The sequence below is a fragment of the Stegostoma tigrinum genome, chromosome 4, assembly GCF_030684315.1.
Source record: "Stegostoma tigrinum isolate sSteTig4 chromosome 4, sSteTig4.hap1, whole genome shotgun sequence".
Taxonomy (NCBI): domain Eukaryota; kingdom Metazoa; phylum Chordata; class Chondrichthyes; order Orectolobiformes; family Stegostomatidae; genus Stegostoma; species Stegostoma tigrinum.
Window position 1 is genome coordinate 125,837,810 of NC_081357.1, and position 22,488 is coordinate 125,860,297.

General features: G+C 39.7%; 1 protein-coding gene across 14 annotated transcripts in view; it reads left to right on the forward strand.

Annotated features, from left to right (window-relative positions):
• LOC125452761 (pumilio homolog 2-like) overlaps window positions 1-22,488 on the forward strand; it is a 133,514-nt gene that overhangs the window by 32,730 nt on the left and 78,296 nt on the right. For all 14 annotated transcript variants that reach the window (XM_048531574.2, XM_059645639.1, XM_059645638.1 and 11 more), the window contains one exon: window positions 15,792-15,860. In XM_048531574.2, the coding sequence (XP_048387531.1) occupies window positions 15,792-15,860 (69 nt within the window). The remainder of the gene's footprint in view (window positions 1-15,791; window positions 15,861-22,488) is intronic.

Sequence of the window (22,488 nt, forward strand, 5' to 3'; positions counted from 1 at the left end):
TTAACACATCGCTGTCTACCTCCACCTTTAAAGTATTTAAGGATTCTGTCTGCACCTCCATTGCAGGGAGACAAGTTTAAAGATTTATGACCCTATGAAAGAAGAAAAAAAGTTGCCTTATCTCTGAATGAGTAATCCCAGATTTTAAATAGTGATTCCTTTTTCTAAATTCTCCCACAAGACAAAGCATCCTTTTCATGTCAACCTCATGAAGATCTCTTCAGGTTTAATCAGTTTCAAATAAGTCACCTCTTGCTCTTCTAAACTACAGAGAATACAACCTAATCTGACCAAGCTTTCCTCATAATAGCCTTTAAATATCTGCCTCTGTATCTCTTAACTAATTTGCCAGTTCACAGTAGCCAGTTCTGTTTCAAGCCCTCATAACTGCCCTTATTCAGATATTTAAAAATTTGTCTCGGATCCACTCCCCTCTCACTCAAACTAAAATTCATTCTTATTATACTACCTAGGAGCACCGTCACTATGCGATGACAAATAATCCCGTCACGCTGCATAAAAACAAGATCTTGTATAGCCTGCTGTCTGTTGAACTGCAAAATGTACTGTTATGGGAAACTATCCTGAAAAAATTATATGAACATCTCATCGAGGCTATCTTTGCTCATCTGCTTTTTCCAGTTGATATTTAGATTAAAGTCTCCCATCCTATGCCTTATAAACTCTTATGTTCCTTCCTTTATACCCCATGCTGGCCTGTGGCTACTGTTAGGGAACCTATTCACCATTCCCTCAAGTGATTTCTTGCTGTTACTATGTTTAATTTCTACCCAGACCTTTTCTAAAATTTGATTTCCTGAACTTGGGCCATCTCTCTCTATGGCAATAATACTATTATCAACTAACATAGCCACTCTTCCACCTTTTCCCTCTCTCTTGTCATTCCTTAATCTCTTGACCCCCTTCAAGATTCGTGTCCTAATTCAAGCCATTCTAATCATGTCTCTGTAATGGCTGATAGATTGTACTAATTCATTTCTATTGCTTGTTTAGTTAATGTGTTTTGTTTCAAAGTTACAACTAATGCCCAACTTGGGTTTTTAAAGCGTAAGGATTGTGGATGACATTGAGCAATGTTGATATCCTGGAATATAGACCACAGTAAAGAAGTGTTGTTCTTTCAAGTCCAATTTGAACATAGGAGGAAGGTAAATTGTATGCATTGATTATGGATAAGGTCAAAAATCTCAAATCAGGTTTTTCTGAGGAAGGGTCCTGACTCGAAATATCTATTTTCCTGCTCCTCTGATTCTGCTTGGCCTGCTGTGTTCATCCAGCTCCACACTGCGTTATCTCCGACTCCTTACTATCTTACTATCTCCAGGTTATAGTCCAACAGATTTATTTGAAAGCACAAGCTTTTGGAATCTCATTCCTTCAATACCTGAAGGAGGCTTGAGGCTCCAAAAGGTTGTATTTTCAAATAAACCTGTTGGACTATAACCTGGTGATAGTAAGGTAGTAAGGAGTCGGAGATAACACAGTGTGGAGCTGGATGAACACAGCAGGTCAAGCAGAATCAGAGGAGCCAGAAAACAGATGTTTCGAGTCAGGACCCTTCTTCAGAAAAACCTGGTGGTGTTTAGATTTCTGACCTTGTCCACCCAGCCCAACATTGGCACCTTGGCAGTGGATGGCTTTGAAAGATATGAGGAAGCTTTAGATGAGTACTGAAAGTGTTCTTCAGATTGAAAGAGACATTTTAGAAATTAGGTGCGAGAGGCAACACAATTTCTCATTAAATATGTGCAAGAAATGCTCAAGAACTTTTCCAGATAGAGTAGTAGTACTAAAATTATGAGCGGTCAAAATTTATAGGGACCCCAAGATTTATAGATTCGTGGAGGTTTACAGCACGGAAACAGACCCTTTTGGTCCAACCAGTCCATCCCGACCATGTTCTCAAACTAGTCCCACCTGTCTGCTTCTTGCCCATATCCCTCCAAACCTTTCCAATTCATGTACTTATCCAAATGTCTTTTAAACGTTGTAATTGCCCCCACATCTACCACTTCCTCTTGAAGTTCATTGCACACGTGAACCACCCTCTGTGTTTTTAAAAAAATTACCCCTCCTGTCTTTTTTAAATCATTTTCCTTCAGCCTTAAAAACATATTCCCTACTCTTGAAAACCTCCATCTTGGGGAAAGGACAGCAATCATTAGCTCTATCTGTACCCCTCATTATTTTATAAACTGCAAGTGCAGGTGTCCTTATTTTCAAGATGGTCATTGGGCACATTTCAAAAAGCTTTCTGTAAATTGGGGAGCTCCTATTGTGACCGAAAGACTGCTCCATCTGAACTGGAACTGTTCAAGAACCCAAATTACGGAGATAAGAGAGTTAAACTGCTTTTTTGTATCCTGTGTAAAGAGGAACCCATTCTACAAAAAGCTGTAGCTTTCCTAAGGTCTACTGCTACTTCGTTCTGAATAACATACAGTATGTTAACCTCCTGAGAATTTGAGAGTTATTTCTGTTGTCTTGTGTTTGTAATTGTATGATTTATTCATGCAATGATTTTTTGGGATGTAGGATGCAATACCTGAGAGGGAGGTGGAGGCTGATTCAGTTGTCACGTCAAAAGAATGTGATCCCAAAGAAAGAATTTCCAGAGCTATGAGGAAAGGAACAAGGAGCAGGGCTAACTAAATTGCTCTTGCAAAAAACCAGCACATAACTCAGTTGGATAAATGGCCTCCTTGACTGTAATTATTCTGTGATCTTTAAAGCCAATTGAATTTTCCGTGCATGAGGCGATAAAGTATTAGTTGAAAGATAAGCGGGGATAAATTAAATCAAACTCATAATTGCGAAATTTTTCAGTCATATCTGATGCTTTTGACTTGGTGCTTTTGTTATGATCGTGACTGTAATTACATGTGTAATGTTTTATTCTTTCATGGCTGTGGGAGTTTCCAGCAAGGCCAGCATTTTTTTGATTTGTCCCTAATTGCCTTTGAACTGAATTGCTTGCTTACCCATTTGAGGGTAATTAAAAATCAACCACAATTCCGTGGATGTGGCACCTCATGTAGGCTAGGCCAGGTAAAGCTGCCAGTCTTACTTCCCCAAAGAACATCAGTGCGCCAAATGGGTTTTTGCAACCGTTGATAGTTTAATGTGTTGAGAAGCTGAAAGTACTTCTGTGCAAACTTGTTGTGGTGTCATCACGACCATTGCTGTCTCTTGCTTCTGAGAGTGACTAGTTGCAAGTACTAATATAATGCAAACAGCCAAGCTCCTGACGCTTTTTTAAAAATAGATATTGGGACTGGGTCTATATTGTACAAAGCGTTGCAAGTAGGAAGCGAGAATTTTGACTTCCAATATTCTGCAGAGCGCAATTTAAGGATGAGTTTCGGGCTTTTGCTCCCTAATTTTCACCTATGAATATTAAAGAAATACAAATTCTTTTATTGATCCCTGTCAGTGATTTACTAGAAATCAAGATAGTTTATACTTGACAGTTCATTCAAGTTTGTTTGGAGAGCTTCAACTGTTTTGTCTCTTATGAACATTTGAACTGAAACAGGAACCTTTTTAAATAGGGAATGAGTATTACTTATTGCAGTGGCATTTATCATTTTATCTAGATTTTATCTAGTTACAAAATTTTGAATCAGTGGTAACATTGTTACTCTTTCATAGTAATTTGTTTATTAGTTTAAATGTTTATAAATTTGACTAAAATCATGTCTCACTGTGTAGCGTGTTGGAAATCAACCTATATTCCCAGTCTCAATAAAAATAAAACTTTGTAATCAAGGTACGCAAAGTGCCTAATTTACCTGTGAGATAGACTCTGGCTCACAGAAGACACGGGCAGGTTTTTGCATTGAACAAGAACTATTAGTTACAATTAAATAGATTCTAATCACTGGTAAACAATTGTGCACTGTCAAGATATAACACCACTAGCTAAATCTTTTTAGGTTACATTTGCTGCCTCCAAGCGTGAATGTGTATTAATGGATGCAGGGTATGAAGAGATAGGACTGTGGGAGTGGAGAGGACAGGCAGAGCCTGCCTGTCCAGACTGCTGTGGTTGTCATCATTGACCTGCATTCCCCACCTCCACCAAGTCCCACCCTCTGGCCCATTTGCTTCGCATTCCAATCTCACATCTGTTCCGTACACATGCTCATTACAGACTATTGTGTAGTAGGAGGCCTGGAATTATGTGCACAGACATCACTATGTGAGCATCTAGGCATAATCACCTCACTGGTGGACTGAATGGCCTCTTCCTGTGTTGTTGCACATTCTGTGGAAACTCACTTTCATTTTCTCCACAGAGAAACATGACATTAGAGGGAAAATCAAAAATAGGTTTAAAGATATTGAGTTTGTTGGCATGCTTGCTGAGCTGGATGGCTATCATACAGACATTTCGTCACCATGCTAGGTAATATCATCAGTGCAGCCTCTGATGAAGTGATGTTGTTCTACTGCACTTCGTATTTATATGATCCAGTCTGTTAAGTTGGGTTGTGTCATTTCCGGTTCAGTTTGTTCTGCATGGGTTTGTATATGGGTTCTAATTCCACCTGTTTGATTGCATTATGGGTTGAAAACCAGACCTGTACGCATTCCCGTGTGTGTCTGTGGTTGGCTTGAGCTAGGATGGTCACATTGTCCCAGTTAAATTGGTGGCCTTTATAGTCCAAGTGCATCGAGATGAGGGGAAGTTTGATGTGTCATTTTGCTGCAAACTGGTGTTCATGTATCCTGATGGCTAGTTTCTGTCTGGACTGGCTGATGTAATGTTTTTTTCCAGTCATTGGAAGGTATTTTGTAAACTAATTTGGTCCTGTATGTCATGGGTATTGGGTCTTTGGTCCTTGTGAGTGTTTGTAGTGTGGCTGTGAGTTTGTGTGCTACCTAGTGGTCACAGGAATCTTGTCAGTTCTGATATGTTCATGATATAGAGTAGTGTGGCCAGTGTACTGGGCATACTGTGCCCTCTTGGCACTATTCATCTAGTAGGCACCTGCGGATGATGATGGGATATCTGTTGTTATCAAGGACCTTGTATGAGTGCTCTTCTTCCTTCCTGTGTAGTTCTGGCATGTTGCAATAAGTTATGGCCCATTTGAACAGTGTCTTAACACTGCTTTGTTTGTGGATGTTGGGGTGATTGCTGTGGAAACTAAGGAGTTGGTCAGTGTAGGTTCCTTCCTATATATTGTTGTTTGAAATTCTCCATTGGTCATTCATTCTGTCCTGTGGCCGAGGAACAGAAGTTGATTGTCTTCCTCTTCTCTTGTAAATTTGACCCAGTGAAAACGTTGTTGATGACGTGGCGTGTCTCTTCTAATTTGGTATGTTTAGTGATGTCAAAAGTGTCACCATGTACCAGATCCACAGTTTTGGCTGTATGAGTGGGAGGGTAGTGCGTTCCAGTCTTTCCATGACTGCCTTTTTCAATAAGTTCTGAGATGGGTGACCCCACAAGTGTGCCGCCGATGTGTTAGAATATTTGGCTGGTAAAAATGAAATGCACGTTGAGACATAAACCTAATAGTCTGAATATGTTGTCCTTGCTGATAGAGCTGTTTTTGGAGTCAGTGTTTCTGCTGCATCCAGTAATGTAGAAAGTGTTTCTTGCACTGGTGGTACATCAATGGATGTGAATAATGTGATGTCAAAGGATACCAAAATTTCATCGTTGTTGATTTTAATGTTCTTGAGATTGTTAAGAAATTCCTTTGTTGAGTGGGATGATCCGTCGACCAGGTGTTTCAGCCTCTTCTGTGGGTCCTTGACCAGTTTGTGTATAGGTATGTCTGGCAGGGAGACAGTGGGACTGAGGGGGATGTCTGGTTTGTGTTCTGTGTAGTCCGTAGAAGCAGGGCTTGTTCGAGCTCTCTGGTTCCATTTTCATGTAATCTGTTTTGGTTATTTGTCCTGCATTATTTTTAGTCTCCTCAGCGCTTCAGTTATCCCGTTTGCTGGTTGCGATGTTGGGCCTATGTCCACCTGTTGGTAAGTGTGTATATCTGCAAGCAGTACCCATGTTTTTCAGTATAGTCTGGTTTGTTGATAATGATGGGCTTGCACCCTTTGTCAGCTGATAGGATTATGATATTCCTGTCTTTTTTTGAGTCCTTTGAATGCTTTTCTCTCTGTGTTAAGGGTGTCCCATTGTTTACTATAGGGAATTATGTTTCAAATGGCTTGTTGTGTTTTGTTCGTGAGTCCATTACCTTTTAGTGTAGCTTCCAGAACGGCCATGAAGACTGATCTGTTCACGTCAAGTGGTTATAGTTTAGTCCACATTTTATTAAGACTTTCTCAGTTTCTGTAAGTGTCCTGCTGAATAGGTTTCTTATCCATGAGTCTAGTTTGTCGTCCTTGTTTTTGTGGTGGATCTGTTTGATCAGTTTTGCCCTGCAGCATGTGTTTCTTTCTCGTTCGTGTCCAGTGTTGTTTGATGGAGATGGCCTGTTGCAGAGTTTTAGTCCATTGCTGGTTGGTACTGTTACGTATAATGATTTTCGGCGTGAAATTTCTTGTTTGTACTTGTAGAACTGGTTATGGGCATCGTTGATCATTACCCATAGCATTCTCTAGCCATTTTGTTCGGCTATTTTGCATGCCACTGGGTTGTTGACTGGAGGTTTGTACTTAACGCGGTGGGGACAGTGCCTCGTTCCTGAAAGTGGAGTTATTCGTGGGTAACACTCATTCGGTTGGCGGATGTTTCCCACTATTGGGCTGTTTTGAGTGTGTTGCACTTGTAGACGTTTAAGGTTCTTGCAAAGATTTGTAGCTCAGGTTGTGGATGAGGTTATTGGCTTGATCGACGAGCTGGCTGGTTATCGTACAGACATTTCATCACCATGCTAGGCAACATCATCAGTGCGGCCTCCGATGAAATGATTAGATTCCCTACAGTGTGGAAACAGGCCCTTCGGCCCAACAGGTCCACACCGCCACTTGAAGCATCCCACCCAGACCCATCCTCCCTATAACCCGCACACCCCTGAACACTACGGACAATTTAGCATGGTCAATCCACCTAGCCTGCACATCTTTGGGCTGTGGGAGGAAACCGGAACACCCGGAGGAAACCCACGCAGAGGGAGAATGTGCGATTTCCACACAGACAATCACCCGAGGCTGGAATCGAACCCGGGTCCCTGGTGCTGTGAGACTGCAGTGCTCACCACTGAGCCACCGTGCTGCCCTTCATTGATGTTGTTCTATACTACTTGATATTTGAACAAATCAGTCTGTTAAGTTGGGTTGTGTCACTTCCAGTTCTGTTCTGCGTAGGTTTGTATATGAGGTCTAATTCCACATGTTTGTTGATTGCATTATGGGTGGAAAACCAGTTCTCTAGGAATTCCTATGCGTGTGTGTGGTTGGCTTGAGCAGGGATGGTTTTCAACCTAATGCAATTAACAAACGTGTGGAATTAGACCCACATACAAACCCATGCAGAACCGAACCAGAAATGACACAACCCAACTTAACAGACCGGACCATATAAATACCAAGCAGAGTGGATCAATGCCACTGTATGATAACCAGCCAGCTCATCGAGCAACCCAACATCCTTCTCCACAACCTGAGCTACAAATCTTTGCAAGAACCTTAAATAAAGATTGAAATGGGGGTTACCATTGATCCAGAAGGTGCCTTTTCCTGCACGTTAAATTTAATTACTGAAAAGATAAGGGACACAATTTCTTTACACTAGAACTTGTTATAAAAGCATCTTGGCAGAGGGCTAGCATGCGGCTTGAGTTAAACCTATACATAGAAGAGAGATTAGCATGGTCATAGGAAATGAGATGGTATCTGCTGAAAGGTATAGAAACCAAATATATTCTGAATGGTCAAAAATATTTGATGTTGTGTCTTACCAACTTTATTGAATTCATTAAAGAAGTAACAGAAATTAGACACGGATAATATGATAAAATTTCTGGATTTTCGAAAGCCGTTGTAAATAAGAGAGATTTGTTGTTAATGTTTGTTACTCAGATATGCAAAAGGTGGAAACAAATGCTAAAAATGGTCATGCATACTTCGCCATTGTATCCAGTAAGTAATTCAGAATTTAAATCAAACTGATAGCTTAAGTTGTAGTTGACATACAGAGCATATATGTTTTCAAGAGAAAGCCATCTTTAGCATGTCATGGGGAAAGGAGTAGAAGGAGATGTACATCGCATTAGATCAGGAGGAATGATAGGAGTTTGTATAGAGCATTAGAAATGGCCAGTTGACCAAATAGCTTGTTCCTGTGTTAGAGGTTCCTATACAGTTTTACTATTAGTATACAGCTAGCTAAAGTACTTCAGACTTATGAAATTCTGTGGAATAATTCTGAGATATAATCTGAGTTCTGTGGTAGCTTATGATTTCTCCTATCCGTGTAGTAAAAACAGGCTTATTATAAAGCTTGAATGTATTTATGACACCTGACAACAACTTGACAAGTTAATGCAAGTGATCCAAACATAACAGTTGAACTTGTGTGCTTAGTTAGGACAGAATTTAAGTTTGACCAAATTGTGATGGGAAAAAAAACTAGGTACAATGAAGCTTTGAGCAGTGCTGAGACCCACCAAAGGAACAAGTTGTTGCTGGTGTCTCTTATACAACATTGCCCAATAGAATTTGCTGACTAGCCACAAGTATAGTGACAGTCATGATATATATCTTTAACTATCTACCATGGTTCAGCTACCAGGGAAATCAGTGCACAGTTGCAAATTTAGTTTTTTGTCTGGCTGATAAAAGCAGAAAAAGTTGAACTACACATACTTTCTTTATATAAATGGACATTGTGACTATATGCCTAATGATAAATGACCCTGATGTGGCTGAGTTAAACAGTCCTTGGATAAGCATATGGATGATTGTGGGATAGTGTAGGGGGATGGGCTTAGATTAGTTCACAGGTCGGCGCAACATCGAGGGCCAAAGGGCCTGTTCTGCGCTGTATTGTTCTATGTTTTATGATAGTGTGTGTTATTCCTTTCCCTTTAGTGATCAGAAATGGAATTAGTTACATTTGGATTCCATTGCTTCATTGGACCAACGCAAATTTCTGCGTGGAGTGGCTATCATTTTTAGTGATCGTGGGGATGCCCTTACTTGTCTTTTTAAATCAGTGATTGTATTTCTTTTGTTTTGAAGGGAAATGTGCACTAAGTACTGACCTAGCCAGCAATATCTGCATCCCATGAGCTAATTAAAGAAAGTATAAATACCATTCATTTTGAACTCTTGGTTTTCTAGTCACAAGCTGGGGGGACACTGTTGTGGAATTCATCCCAGAAAATTTATAATTTCTGTGAACGAAAGCAAAATACTGCTGATTCTGTAAATCTGCAATGAAAGCAGGAAAATATCCAGCCAGATAGTACATGTGAGGTTTAAAAAAAACCATCAAAATTTCAGGTCAGCGATCTGCCATCAGAAGAATGAATACTGTGGTGTTGGTAGCTCCAGATTGTTTTGGAGACTGCCTCTTGAATTGTTGAATCAGTATTGAGGAAGAAGGAGTACAGTATGACAACTCGAATGCAGTCTAAACAAGAGATAACAAGGTGTAGATCTGGATGAACACAGCAGGCCAAGCAGCATCGAGGAGCAGGAAAGCTGATGTTTCAGGCCTAGACCGTTCTTCAGAAATGGGGGAGGGGAAGGGATTCTGAAATAAATAGGGAGAGAGGAAGATGCAGATAGAAGACGGATAAATGAGAAGATAGGTGGAGAGGAGACAGACAGGTCGTAGAGCAGGGGTGGGACCAGTAAAAGTGTGTGTAGATGGGGAGGTAAGGAGGGGTTGGGTCAGTCCAGGGAGGACGGACAAGTCAAGGGGGCGTTTTGAGGCCAGTATAAAGGAGATGGAGGTGGAGCTTGAGTTGGGAGGAAGGACAGGTTCGGGAAGCAGGGACAAACTGGGCTGGTTTTGGGAGGCGATAGATGAAGGGTCTAGGCCCAAAACGTCAGCTTTTGTGCTCTTGAGATGCTGCTTGGTCTGCTGTGTTCATCCACCTCCACACTTTGTTATCTTGGTTTTGGGAGGCAGTTGGGGGAGGGGAGATTTTGAAGCTGTAAACAAATGTTACCATGTAAAAATGTAAACACAGTGGTTTCCCTAGCAACTAATTATGATGCCTATGCTTCTGTAATAAAATGGTGCATCTGAAATGGTGTTTACTTAAGTAACAAATGCTGTGATTAACATTTCAATGTAAAAGTGTTGATTGTTAACCAAGAAACAGATATGTAGAGATAATGGGAACTGCAGATGCTGGAGAATCTGAGATAACAGTGTGGAGCTGGATGAACACAGCAGGCCAAGTAGCATCTTAGGAGCACAAAAGCTGACGTTTTGGGCCTTGACCCTTCCGAAATGTCAGCTTTTGTGCTCCGAAGATGCTTCTTGGTCTGCTCTGTTCATCCAGCTCCACACTTTGTTAGCAACAAATATGTAGACTTTTTTTAAAAAAAAGACTGGTACAGTGCATTTTCAGCAAACTTGAGTACATGTTCCTGAAGGAAATTTAGGAATAGGTTAGAAATGCACTGTCTCACACTTCAAAATACACTGTCTCAAAATTTGTTCCTTTGCCTTTTGAGTCACTTGCTATCCTAAGCGTTGGATCTAGAGGAGACACCATGTCCCACATGTGAACAAAATTAGAATTGTCTAGGAAATTGAATCTTCCTCTGGGTAATTCCACAATAGCCGACACCCTACAAAAGTCTCCATACAAATCGGAGACTTTGGATAGTTCTGATGTAGTTCAGTAAAATAATTGCTCAGGAAAAGGTGGACTATTACATACTCTAACTCCTGAGTAACTTTTTAAACTGACTCCAAACATACCTGACTGTCAGTGCCTGTCTTATTGCACCCCTGACTCTGACTGACAAGCCCCCACCTCTCTGTCTGTCTCTCTTGCGCTTGCTCTCACTCACCAAACTCTTGCTGCCAGCACTGACCATCTGTTCCTCTCTGCCTGCCGGACTGGACTTGCCCTTAGACCCGGCATCAATCCTCCCGACCCCCAACAGATCTGATTTCTCCAACCTACCCTGACCTAATCTAAACACTTAGCTGCCATTTGCACCTTTCTCAAATGGTACCGTGGCATTCAGCCCATCTAGCACACTATTTATCTGTTTCCGCACTGGCCGCGATTTTCACAAAGGATTTTCTTTCTCAACCTCTCCCCTTTCCTGACGCATGATGACCCTCAGCTTAAAGCACCACTTCTGTCTCTAATGATCCCCTAGCAAGCTGGCACATAACTCTCCCCACCTGGTACCCAACTTCCCTGCCTCCTTACTTATATGTTATTCTTCTCTCTCTCTTCTACCCTTCCTGATACTAAGCCACTGCCATTTGACAGCTGATCCTCCCTTGCACTATAATATCGGTCTTGCCTTGTGTAAATGGTAAAGTTGCCATAGTCCAAAGGACTATGGGCTGCTATCTCAGAGAGACAGGTGGCCGTTTAACATGAGGGTCACCACACCTTATGATAGGGACCAGGTTGAGAAGGCAAGACCTTCATGGTAACTTCAGCCTGGTCTGAAAATTGAACCTGTATTATTAGGGTCCCTGCACCAAAACCCAGCCAACTTACCAGCTGAACCAACAGACCACCCCCCCCACCCCTTACTCTTTGACAGCAGCTGTCAAAGTGGCTGTCAGGATGTTTTAAATTTCACACTACAGCATTGGACTGATTCTTTGGTTCTAATGTATTCTATGACTGCAGTGAAAGGCAGTGTAGTTTCCCTCCCTTTGACAGTTCTGCACTAGGAAAGAATGGTCACAGTTGAAGTACAGGCGGTCCCTGGATTGTGAACAGAGTCTGTTTTAGAGTCTCTTCGCGAGGTGATTTTTGTTGGAACATGATGCAGGACAGTGTAAAACAACTATTTGAAAGTGCAGGAAATGTTCATATGTTGGGTCTTTTAAATTTACACCCCTGGCCCTTTTGTGGCGCAATGATACTGTTGCTACCTCTGGACTAGGTGGCCAAGGATCAAGTTCCACCTGCTTCAAAGATGTGGAATAACATCTTTGAACAGGCTGATTAGAAAAATAGGTTAAATTAAAAATAAAATTACACTCTGATGTAAGATCATGCTTGTAAGTTGGATGTTTAAATAAACAGGCCCCCCTGTATGACTCCACATGTTTGAGGTATCTCTGAGTAGTGACTTTTCTCAGAAAGGCAGGACACACTTGTTCTTAAAAATAAGTCTGCATAAATTGGCTTATTAATTGCAAGTCACTATAGACGGCTGCAAAGAATGGTTGTCAAAGTTAATCTTGTGGGCAGTCTGGTAACATTTGTATTGATGAAATTGGGAAAAGAGTGCGAACCATTTCCCTGAAATAGAATTTTACTACGCTACCTGAAATGTTTGCTTTGCAGTTGGTGAATATCATTGGTAGATTCTCTAATGTTTTACCTGAGCATATCTGTGACTTCGTACTGATTGGTTTGTTTAAATTTGAATATTTTGCATGTTTTGGGAAATGGTGCTAAAACTTTGACAGCTTATTTCTCAACTAAAAGGGAATACAGCTTTGAAGGGGGTAAGAATTCTGAATTCTTCTCAGAATAATAATCTCAGATTCCACCTTTTAATTGAATACCAAATTGGTTTTAAGGTAGGAGACGGAGAGTGTTGGAGAAGGGTTGATTTTCAGACTGGAGGCCTTTGACTAGTGGTGTTTGGTACTGGGTTCATTTTTCTCTGTCAATTATATAAATGATCTGGATGAGAATATAGGATGCATGGTTAGTAATTTTGTGGATGACACCAAAGTCGGTGGTATAGTGGACAGTGAAGAAGGTTATCTAAGTTTACAAATAGATTTTGATCAATTGGATCAGTGGGCTGAGGAGTGGCAAATGGCGTTTAATTTAGATAAATGCGAAGTATTGCATTTTGGTAAACCAAACAAGGGCAGGACTTGTACAGTTGGTGGTACAGCCCTGGGTAGAACAGAGAGACCTAGGGGTTCAGGTTCATTATTCTTTGAAATTGCCGTCAGAGGTAGACAAAGTGGTTAAGAAGGCATTTAGCATGTTTGCCTGCACTGCTCGGAGTGGAGTATAGGAGTTGGGACATCATGTTGTGGTTGTAGAGGGCATTGGTGCAGTCTCTTCTGGCATAATGTGCACAGTTCTAATATCCCTGTTATAGGAAGAATATTATTAAACAGGAGAGGGTTCAGTAAAGATTAACCAGGAAGTAGCTGGAAATGGGAAGTTTGAGGTTATAAAGATAGGCTGGGACATTTTTCACTCAAGCATTGGAGATTGAGGGGTGACCTTATAAAAGTTTTTATAAAATTAAGATGCATAGATACGGTGATTAGTAAGGGTCTTTTCCCTAGACTTGGGGATTTCAAGACTAAAGGACTTATTCTGAAGGTGAGAGGAGAAAAATTTTAAAAGGACATGGGGTCAACTTGTTTTTGCAAAGAGAGTCGTTTACGTGTGGCATAAACATCCACAGGAAGTGGTAATGCAGGTACAGTCATAACGTTTAAATGACATTTGGATAAGTACATGAATAGGAAAGGTTTGGAGTGATATGGAGCAAATGCCATCAGGTGGGATTAATTCAGTTTGGAACATGGTTGATGTGGACTGGTTTGAAGAAAGGGTCTGTTTTCATGTTGTATGACTGAGCAAAATTTGAGCAAATATAATATTTAGTTTCATGTATGTAGCCTCTTCCTCCATTTATTGATTTAAAAATACCGGGAGATAATTTGTTTTGATGTTTTCACGCTGTGTTAATTGAATTGTCAAGTTTGTGAAAATCTACTTGTGCGGTAGAACTTGTATTATCTTGCTCTTTTGCTAAGTGCGTTGATCCGTCTGTTCAATATAACCTTCACATTTTGATTTCAGTCTTTAAAATAATTTTGAATTTATTTATGTTCTGAGGTCCAAAAATTGGGAAGATATGTTTTATCGATAACTTTCAGAAGCGTTATATGTCATCTGAAATGGTGCATCTGTTGGTCTGATCATTTTTGTTATCTTCAGATTAACCAGGGCTTCTTGGAATTGTACAATGCAAGAGAGCCCCTTTAGCCCATTGAGTTTGTACCACTGAAAATATTCTATGACCTACAGTAGTTCCACTTGCCCTCACTAGCCAGTGGCTTTCAATGTTATGACATCTTAGGTACTCATGCAAGTATATTTTAAAGGTTGTGTGGTTTCCCGCCTCAGTTATCCTCTCAAAGAACAGGAAAACCAAGAGGGAAAAATAGTTTTTTTAGTTGGTGTTCCCTTGACAGAATATTATGCTTTAGGACAAATGTGCATTTTTAAAATTATATAAAGAATGAATTAGTAATTTGAAGGATTGGTCGCAAGCTAATCTATTCAGCTGTTGTCCTGCAGATATTTGCTTTTTGACTATTTATCCAATTCCTATTTGAAATTAACTATTGAATCCACTTCCAGGTTTACGTCACCTAGATCATCGTAACAAAATAGTCTTCTCTTGTTATTTTGTCATTTATCTTTTAACCCATGTCCTTCAGTTCCTTCTGCTGTAGAAAACTGTCCATAGGGATAAACCCTTCAATCTTCTGAATTCTTTTTAACATGGTAATTCTCCCCATATCTGACTTGGCTCTGAAGAGGACATTGTCAGCTTCTGCAGTCTCTTCGTATAACACAAGACTGCATTCTGGTACCATTTATAGTCCATCTCTTTTGCACCCTCAGCAAATCCTTGAAATCCTTCCTGAACAGTCTTATCACCTTGTCATGGCACAATCAAAAGATTTGTGGGCATAAAGCCCCAGCATTTTATGTTTTTGCATTTGTTTAAAGTTCTGTGATTTAGTTTATACTTGCTGTCTTCATCCTTCTTTTAATTGCATCACTGCACACTTCAGTGCATTGAATTTCATCTGTCATATTTCTACCCATTTCAGTTGTCTTTCTAGCTCCTCCTGAAGTTTACCAATGTCGTCCTCTGTGTTCACTACATTTTCAACTGTGCCAGCATCAAACTTTGAAATAATGATTCTGCATGCTCAGGTTATGATCGTAAATCATAGTGATTTTAAATGCCAAGCCCAGGGAACATCTCTGGCTACTTACCTCCAATCTGAAAAACAACTATCTGTTGCTTCCCTTTATTAATTATATATCCATGATACCACTGAACCTTTAGTCAGATGAGTAGCCAACAAGTGTTATTTTTGGCGCTTCATTGAATACTGTTTCAGATAGACATAAACCACATTACCCTCACCAAACCTCTGTCTGTTACTTCTAAGAATATAATCAAGTTTGTCAGAAACTATTTGCTAATAACAAATCCCTACTGGCTGATGTCACCTCATGTCTTTCCAAGTTGCGGGTTTCCCTCTCTCTATTTCCCCATTCCTCTAATAAGCTATGACGCATCCCACCTGATCAACTTGCTGTTTTTAGTTGTTGTCAGTCTTTATAAGTAGATTCTCTTTTATCCTATTCACTCCCTCTGTTCCTCCTTCACTGTGACGTTGGCAACCTTCTCTTATAAAATTCTGTATTAATCTCTCTACAGCTGGAGCATTTGTCTTGTCAGAATTGGCTCATCTCTTCCTTTAGCTATCATTCTACTATGTATATGCATTTAATGTTTCCTTTTTACTTAGTCAAATGTTAACACACATGTAAGTTAAAAACTTCACACAAAATAAGCTTTGTTGTTGAGTAACATGGTTCCTTTTATTAACAGAGATATGTTTCCTGCAGGTTCGATCTGTGAATGAGATGAATCATGACTTTCAAGCTCTTGCACTGGAGGGCCGGGGAATGGGAGAAGTAAGTTGGCTAAAATGTGATATTGTTATGAATTTCAGGCTCAACTCTGAAAAATGTTTGCACTTTTTTTTCACAATACTAGTTGCATACCAAGAGTACCAATGTCCCAACTAAAATTTTGTGTTTGTTCCAAAATACAAGTTTTGAAATATGATTTTAAAATGGCTTTGGGACGTTATAGAGGTAACCGTTTCAAAATGGAATATTTATTTTCTATTTGTAGTTCATGATATTTAAGTGATACTTAATCCTGTCTACAAGTGGCTAAGTGTTTAGAGTAAATAGGAAACTTGAAGGATACAACAAAGCTTGAATTTTTATGACAGTTTTAAATAGATAAAGATACAAAGCATTTTCAAACATAAGGTAAAGTCATCATAGTACTCCCAGACTGTAGGACTGCCCTCATTCGAGAGAGTTGACTGGTAGTTTAACCTCTGGGTTATTACAGCTCAGGAGAGGGGAAAGATTGAGAAGGGCCTCCTTCATGATAGCCTCAGCTGGTGTGGGAATTGAACCTATGTTGTTGGCATCACTGTACACTCCAAACCAGGCATGTAGCCAATTGATCAAGCCAGTCTCCTCTTCAAATGTAATTACCTAAAGAAAGAGCTATCAATGGTGTGACCTTGAAGCTTGGCCACATAGATGTACATAAAGAGAAGAGGCGTACATAAAGGAAAGGCTTTCTGGAATTCCTTTTTCATCCTTCGGTGAAGAAGAGCTGAAAAACAGCCAGGCTGTTACAGGGAGAAAAGGAGTATGGTGAGGGAGTAGTTGTGCAGGCCATCAATTCTACCAGCTGCAGATGGATGCAGACAGAATGAGACAAGTGATGTTCGTGGTGAATGCTGTGTGGACGTGATCAGAGACCTGCTTGCCAGCAATTAAGACAGTGAGAATAGCGAAGTTGGGGACATGGCTATGAATGTTGGTGTCATGGTTTATATCGCAGGGTTGTTACGGAACGCGATGGGGAAACAAGAGATTTGAGTTAGAAGAATCAAAAACCTGAACCAAAGACTGGGCAGTGCACCTTGAGTTGAAGAATCTGGCCTAGATTTTTGCTAAATTGTAGAACCTCTCTGCCACAGCAGAAATGATGGAAGAACATCAGAACCCCAAGTCTGGCCCCCTAACACTTTTCATTTTCGTGGGGTTGGACTTGGGCAGTCTGCAGTCCATACATGTGCGTTTTGTGGATGCAATTGGGCATTTAAGTAATCAGTTGCTGAAAAGTACTTTGGACTCCCTGGTGTACAGAACCTGAAGTGTGGAGATCAGATGTTACTTTTGGATAGGCAGTGTATCCTTTTAGAGAGCTGAGGCACCCCTGTGAAAATTGTCACAGGTCACCTTGAAGGTGGAGCCAGCAACCCTTTCAGTGTGTGGTAACTTGCCTTTTGCAATTATAAATTGTGGAGTAGATTGTGCATAATATTTGAAAAAACCCTTCAAAACTGCAGAGACGTATTGACCTTTCAACATGTGCAGCACTTTTTGCAAGAGTGTAGTTTGCAGAATGGAACTTTAAGTAACATACTTTTTTTTATCCTGTGTGCATTGTTGCTTTTGGACATTAGGCAAATTGATACGGTAGGTGAATGTGAAAATGAATTGTGTAGAAGTCGGCAGTTAACTTGGCATTGAAATAAGTGCGGCCATGGGGAATGCGTACAGAGAAAACGTGCATAAAAATATACAGAAGCAGAGAGAGTTAAGCTAGTGTTAAAGTAAGACTAATTTCAGTAGTGTTGAGCATTCATCAGTTTTGTTTAAGAAAGAATCTAGGGTTCCTTAAATTTTTTTAGCATTTTATCCAAATTTTTCCCAATCCCAAACATCAAGGAAGACTTTATCTAGGATTTTGGATATTAACATGCTATCTTTTGATATCAATAGGCAAGCTAGAGGAAACATTAACTAATATTTGTTTCAGTTATCTTGGTTGCAGTTGATTCTTTCATCTTGTACCACTTTTTAATTTTTTACCTCTTAACTTAATGAAAAAATATATCTCCCATCATCTCGATGTATTCCTAATATCATACCAAATTATGTTGTGTTATTTTATTTGGGGTTGCTGTAAGGAAACAACTTAAGTGCCAGGCACACAACGCATTGCAAAATTTTCGGTAAAATGAAAGTTAGATTTGTAGTTCTGTTGAACTTTTTTAAAGCTCAGTTTTAAATTCACTTTGGTTGATGGTCGAAGTTATCATTTTGTAGATCCAATGTTAGTGATGGTTATAGTTGAAAAGTATCCTTATGTTTGAAGTGTATTAACCCTGAATGTATTGATTTCAGTAATTTTGCTGCCCATTAGTATCAGAACAGAGACGTTTACTTTTAGTAGCAATTCATGCATTATCTTAAGCGTCAGAAAAAGGAGATACAGAAGGTGGTTAATTGTGATCATCTGAAATCCTGTTCTAGCATTGAATAAGGCTTTTTCTAAGACTACCCCATCAGGTGACCTTCATATGGCATGACATTCTTAATGGCAGATGCTCTGAAGTTCCACTGTGAAAGCTGCATAACATTTGAGTACTTAACATGAAACATAGCATGGCACTATTCAAAGAGAAGCATGAGGGTTTTGCAGTTTCTTAGTCAATAATTATTAGTGAACTAACGCTTAAAATAGACAGTCTAACCACTTATCACATTGCTGTCTGTGGTACTTTGCTATTTACAAATTGACTGCCACATTTTCTAAACATTTTAATTTGTTCATGGTTCATGAGAATCACTGGTAAGTCAGCCTTTATTGCCCATGCCTAAATGACCCGCTGCCACCTTAAACCAGACATTGGGATGAAGGACACCTGCAATGCTGTTACAATTTTGACTAGTGACAGTACAGAAACAGGGATTTAGTTTCAAGTCAGAATGGTATGTGGCTTGGTGGTGAAGTTGTTACTGTTCCCATGCATGTGCTACAACTTGAAACTTGGCGGTGTTAGAGGTCGCAAATTTGGAAGGTTGCTGTCAAAAGAACATAGTTACTGTTGTGCATCTTGTAGATTGTACACATTGCTGCAACTGTGTGTCACTGTTGAAGGCCCAGATAAGGTGCAATAAAGTGGGCTGCTTAGCCCTGGATGGTGTCAAGCTTTAGTTTTGTTGGATGTACCACCGTGTAAATCAACAGTTTTCTATCACACTGCTGATCTGAGCTTGTGTAAATGGTGGACAGGCATTTGGGAGTCAGGAAGTGAGTTCCTTGTTGCAAAATCCTTTGTCTCTGACCTGCTGTTGTACACACAGTATTTATATGCTGGTCCAGTTCGGTTTCTACTCGGTGGTAAATACCCAGGATGTTGTTAGTGGGTGCTTCAGCGATGGTAATGCAATTGAACATCAAGCAGTGATGAATAAATTGTGTTTGAGATTTCCTAGATCTCTGTAGTGACTATGCTTCAGGCGTTTTTGATTGGCTGTAAAGCACTTTGAAACATCCTGAAGATATGAAAGTTTGTCTTTACTGGAGGTATTAGTAATGTCTTGTAAACTGATAATTACTTAACAGTCTCCTGTGATTTTTTTTTCATGATTTCAAATTATTATGGGAATAGCCCAGGGACACCGTCTTTTGGAGCATGGGCAACGTTTTGATCAGTAATTCTCAACGTGTTGTATGGTCATCTGGGTTTCCATGAGCTAGTCCAAAGTGCAAATCCCTGAAGCTGTATTCAGCAGGCAGTGTTTGATAGACCACAGTATCAAAGCCAATTAAAAGATCCACTGCTCCGTGTGAGTATCCTGGAATCATCCGTGGAGCTGTAAAACTTTTACAGTTATTTGAATTTGGATTTTAAGCATTTCATTTTAGCCTCAATAGTAGGAACTGGCAAAACATTAGACCGAAGCTGCTCAGCGTGGAAACAGATTTCACTTTACTGGTGTTTCGTCCAAAGTAGTGACATTCTTCATATTAATTCTGAGGTGTTTATTTTGCAGTGGCAAGCAAAATGACAGGTAGGTTGCCTGCAGGGATTTTAGCCCTACCTCAGTGATCTCTGGATGGACATGTTTGAGGGAATATCTTATCTAAACCAAATGGTTTTTTTAATTATAGTGTGTCTTTTTGGGTTGTACCATTTTTTTCCCCGCTTTTTGTAAGCATATAATGAAATGGATAATTCTACCTTCATTGTTTGTTTATTCTGTTTTTAATTGCATTTCATGAAAACTCAGCTAAGCATGTAGGGTTTGAGTTCATTTTTAATAAAGTGTACATGGCTTATGCGTAGGCTGCAGAGTCTTGTGAGGCCTCCAATTCTCTCCCAATATCAGTTACAATTTTGCACAGTCTTCAAGCTGAGCAATTTGAGCAAGTTAATTGCATACGGTTTCAGATCACTTAGCAGGAACTGATTTTGGATAGTTTTATTGCCATAGACTTACTTTTACTATACATAAGAAATCATCTTTCTTGCAACTTTAGTGCAGACCTAAATCAATGCTGTGCCAAGACTGAACAAAAGCAGATATATTAATTTCTTTGTTTTCCCTTTGTTGACAAAAATTCTTCAAATGCTTCATTTTCTGCTGTTGAAATACTTTCCTGTGATGTTTGTCATAATGTTTGTTTGTTAGTGTTATATCAGATTTATTGGTGTGGTGTGAGATCTGAGGTCTTGGAACTAGCTCTACAACTAATTTGGAACGGTCAAAAAAGTTTCAGCATTCTGAGATATACTGTTTTTGTTTTAGTTCCTGGCAGGTGTTTTGATTTTTATTTCTATTTCCAGATTAAGAAGTAGTGATTTGTCCTTCAGGATTTCTTTATTCTTGATTGAATATATTTTTCAATCTGCCTTCTACCTGTGCTGCCAATTATTTGAATTACTGATGGGAGTGTATATTGAACAGCTCCTAAATGGTCAGGTTTGTCTTCCACCATGCTCTCTGCAAAGGGCTTCATATGAGGGTTGTTTAGCAACAGAAGACGCCCCCAGATTAATCTCTCTATTTCCTTCCACTGAATGCAAATACCACAAAGTTTGCTTTCTATGTCAATAGAATACAGGGTTTACATCAACTCAAATGATATATCATTTTCAAAGAAATTGATCTATGCCTGATTTAATTTCAGAAACTAAAGTTAGCAGATTTGATTAAGGGAGTGCAAATCCTTTGAATTGCAGTCACCTGAAAAATATGAGCATACCCTACTTGTAAAATGACAACATTAAGTTGTGGACAGACTTGCCACACTCCTGTGCAGCTTGTGTGTTTCCTCTATGAACTTGATTTCATCTGTTGGCATAGAGTATTAAGTGCTTTTGGTGCTATTGTGGTCTAGTCTTGGTAAAGGATAAGAATTTTCTGTGTTCCTGCTTCCAGTCAGATTCATTTCTTTCGAATACATTTATTGTACCCGTTGGGTTGAACAATTATGGAGATTCTTTAGATTATCTACTAAAAATTAGGCTGCCTGTGAAAGGTTCAACTTCCATACAGAGCTAGCAGTCTACCTATCCCTTATTTCTTTTTCTGTATGTAGGTCTTGAAGCTGTATTTTTGGGAAATGAATGCAGCCTCCTTCATTTCAAGAACAGTGGTGCATCCAGAGCAAAGCCTTATTTAAGGTAAAATGTTGAAAGGTTATCTGACCTTTGGATCATGCACAACCATCTTGAAAGGACAGTATCTGAATCTTTTTGAGAAGATCTTACTGAGGAAGAAATGAAATTTCTGTTAGATGCAGCTTTTTTTTTGCTTGACTTCGTGTCCCATTCTGTAAAGTTGCCTTAAATGAGTGAATGCTTCTCTTCTAAGCAGAAACATAGAGAGCCACAGAAAAGCCAATTTATTTTGCAGCATTGCATTTCATGTAGATGATGGGCATTATTGGGTAGAATTAGGAAGAATGCATTTCGCAGTTGAGTCCAGAATGTTCTTTACTGTATTGTTCCAGTAAGAATCGTGATCATTTGTGATAAATGTGAGCAATTTCCCTGCTACCCCACACAGGCCCTAAACTCTACATTCCAGTAATAGAGTGAGGCCAGAAGTATCTCTACGGTGTATCTGCTGAGATCAGGATCCTTAGCACTAAACAGTGCTAAAATCTTCCTAGTTGGATCAACTTAAATGTTATTTGGCCAGGTTGCTATTTCTAGACCTAATATCTTGATGGACAAGAACACTGACCGAGACGAATAGCCAACAGAAGGAAATAATTTTAGATAATAAAATGTGAGGCTGAATGAACACAGCAGGCCCAGCAGCATCTCAGGAGCACAAAAGCTGACGTTTTGGGCCTAGGCCCCTCATCAGAGGGTCTGATGAAGGGTCTAGGCCTGAAACGTCAGCTTTTGTGCTCCTGAGATGCTGCTGGGCCTGCTGTGTTCATCCAGCCTCACATTTTATTACCTTGGATTCTCCAACATCAGCAGTTCCCATTATCACAGAAGGAAATAATTTTACTTTGTTACAATATTACAGTGCTGCTGGGGTCAAGCAAGATAGGTAGGAGAGAATTATGAGGCTCTGTTCAGACATTGAATTATCTTCAGCCTTATGCACTTTGGTTTGTTGTGGGAGATATGTCAATCACCTGAAATAAACAGAAATTACATTTTAGTTTTTATGTTTGTCTATACTTTTTGTAAACTAT